Raw genomic sequence first — 2,500 nt, 5'->3', positions numbered from 1 at the left:
TTATAATGCCTTTGTGATATATTATTTTTTAAATCCACCTGCTTGTACATATTATTTTTTTCGTTCACATAGTTGTCATCACTATCATGTAGATCAAAAGAAAATGGCTTCTCTAATTTCATTTTTTTTTTTTTACATTCCAAATGATTATTTTTTTCATTAGATGCATCGCTAAATTTATGGGGACTCTCTATATTTATATTATCATTTATTATTTGTTTTTTTTCTTCATCTATTATATTTTTGCTTGATAGTAATTTTTGTGCACCTTTCGATGAAAGGAGAATATTCTCATAAATATTATTACAATTTTTATTTTTTTTATGTAATATATTATATATATTATCACTCTTATCATTATTCTCATCAGACGCTTGAACATTAAATCTTTCTGTAAATATATGACTTCTAGAAGGATATTTAAAACTGTTATTATAAGAAGATACATAATTCTTCTGATGATTATTAATAATATTTTGTCTTATATTATCTTTAATATTATTATTATCATTATTATTACTACTACAATTATTATTATATTGTTTTAATTTGATGATATTATCTTTTTCATTATATTTTTCATTACCTTTTTCATCGTCTATATCATTTTCTTTAAAAAATTCATTTTCATTATGTTTAATATATTTTATATTATTACTTCTTTCTCTTCTCTTTTTATATCTTAATTCATTGCTTATGTTATATAAATTTTCTATCCTTTCATTTACATATTTAAATTTAGATTCAGAAGGATTTAAATACATATCATTTTTAATTTTATGATCAAATGTATACTTAATTAATTTTGTTCGCTCATTCATAGATTGTTCTTTTTTATTATGTAGACTTTTATCATTTAAAATATTATGTTTCTCTTTATTTTCATCATAATTTATAATTGCATTTTTATAATTATTATTATAATAATTCATTTTATTATTTTCTTCTTCTTTTTTTAATTCTTTTTGTTTTTCTAATTTTTTCAATAAACTGATTTTATTTCTATCTATAATACTTTTCAAATACACACCAAAGGTACTATCATTTGATGATGAATTATATTCCTTTTTTATTTTTTTTTTTTGTTCTATCATAATTTCTTCCCTCTGATTTTGAGTATGAGCTTCATTTTCATTTTCACTTTCATCTTCTCTTTGATCGTCTTCATATTTCTTCAAAAAAAATTTCTTCCTCCTTTCATTCATAATATCTAAATTGTCATTATATTTTTCTTCTTCTAATACTCTTATTACTTTTTGTAGAAACTTTTTTTTGAATTCTGAAATTAATTCATCAAATGCAATTTCTAAAACTGATTCTAAACCTATACGCTTCTCTTTTCCGCTTAAAGAAAAATTAACATTTCCACTACAGCTAGCCATTTTTTACATATTATATATAATAATAATAATATGGATATATATATATATATATATGTATATATTTATATATGTATATATTTATATATATATATATTTATATGTGTATATAATATATATACAACTCCTCAGTGGAGTGTTTCACGGTCAATTTTAATTGAGGTTAGGAATAGAAAAAAAAAAAAAAAAAGTAAAATAATAAGGAAGCTTATATATATATATCAAATTAACACATTACAACGATAATAATATTTAAGTGGGTATACCAATATATATAAGGGAAAAAAAAAGAAAAAATATACATATAAATAAATATTTATATATATAATATATATATATATTTTTTTTTTTGAGAGAGATAGAAAAATGTGTTTAGCCTACACATATACACTTATATATGTTTTAATATATCATTTTGAAAATTATGCGAAATAACAAAAAAACACATTATTTTTTTTTTTCTATATTTATAAAAATATACAAAATTATATTATAGATATTTAAATATTAAATAATTATTATATTTAAAAATAATAAATAAATATAAATATAAATATAAATATAAGTTTGTATATATATATATATATATATATATATATTATGTATATTTAGGGGGGTATGATATATAACAGTTAGCAATAATTTTACCTTAGCAATATGATTTTCCCCCTAATTTTTTTTTTCACAAGAAATAATACTGGTAATATACATATATAATATATATACATATATATAATATGCGTAGAATATTTCCTCCCTTCCTTAAATATTTCCTAAGGGATATAAATAATAATGATCACCATTTATTTCATTTTTTTTTTTTTACAATTTTTTTTTAGGGATAGATATAAATATTATATATATTTAATTATTTAATAAGGGTAAATGAGGACATGGAATTTCCCATTTTTGCTTTCTTCCTTTTTCATTATTATTAATATTAATATTAAATAAAAGGCTCAAGGAATTTAATAAAATTTAATAAAATTTAACACAAGAAAAAAACAAAAACAAAAAAAAAAAAAAAAAAAATTAAAAATAAATAAATAAATAAATAAATAAAATAATATAAAATATAATAAAAAAAAAAAGAGAGAGAGAAAAAAAGAAGAGAAAAAAAA

The 2,500-nt window shown here is 18.2% G+C and overlaps 1 protein-coding gene across 1 annotated transcript in view; it reads right to left on the bottom strand.

Annotated features, from left to right (window-relative positions):
• PGSY75_1031300 (hypothetical protein) overlaps positions 1-1,382 on the bottom strand; it is a gene marked incomplete at both ends in the record, with an annotated part of 2,175 nt that extends 793 nt beyond the window's left edge. Inside the window, one exon of the mRNA XM_018786083.1 lies at positions 1-1,382. This exon is cut by the window's left edge and continues 793 nt beyond it. Within this exon, the coding sequence (XP_018641700.1) occupies positions 1-1,382 (1,382 nt within the window).
• Between the last annotated feature and the right edge of the window lie 1,118 nt (positions 1,383-2,500).

Source organism: Plasmodium gaboni, chromosome 10, assembly GCF_001602025.1.
Source record: "Plasmodium gaboni strain SY75 chromosome 10, whole genome shotgun sequence".
Lineage (NCBI taxonomy): Eukaryota > Apicomplexa > Aconoidasida > Haemosporida > Plasmodiidae > Plasmodium > Plasmodium gaboni.
This window is presented reverse-complemented; position numbering and strand designations above follow the sequence as displayed.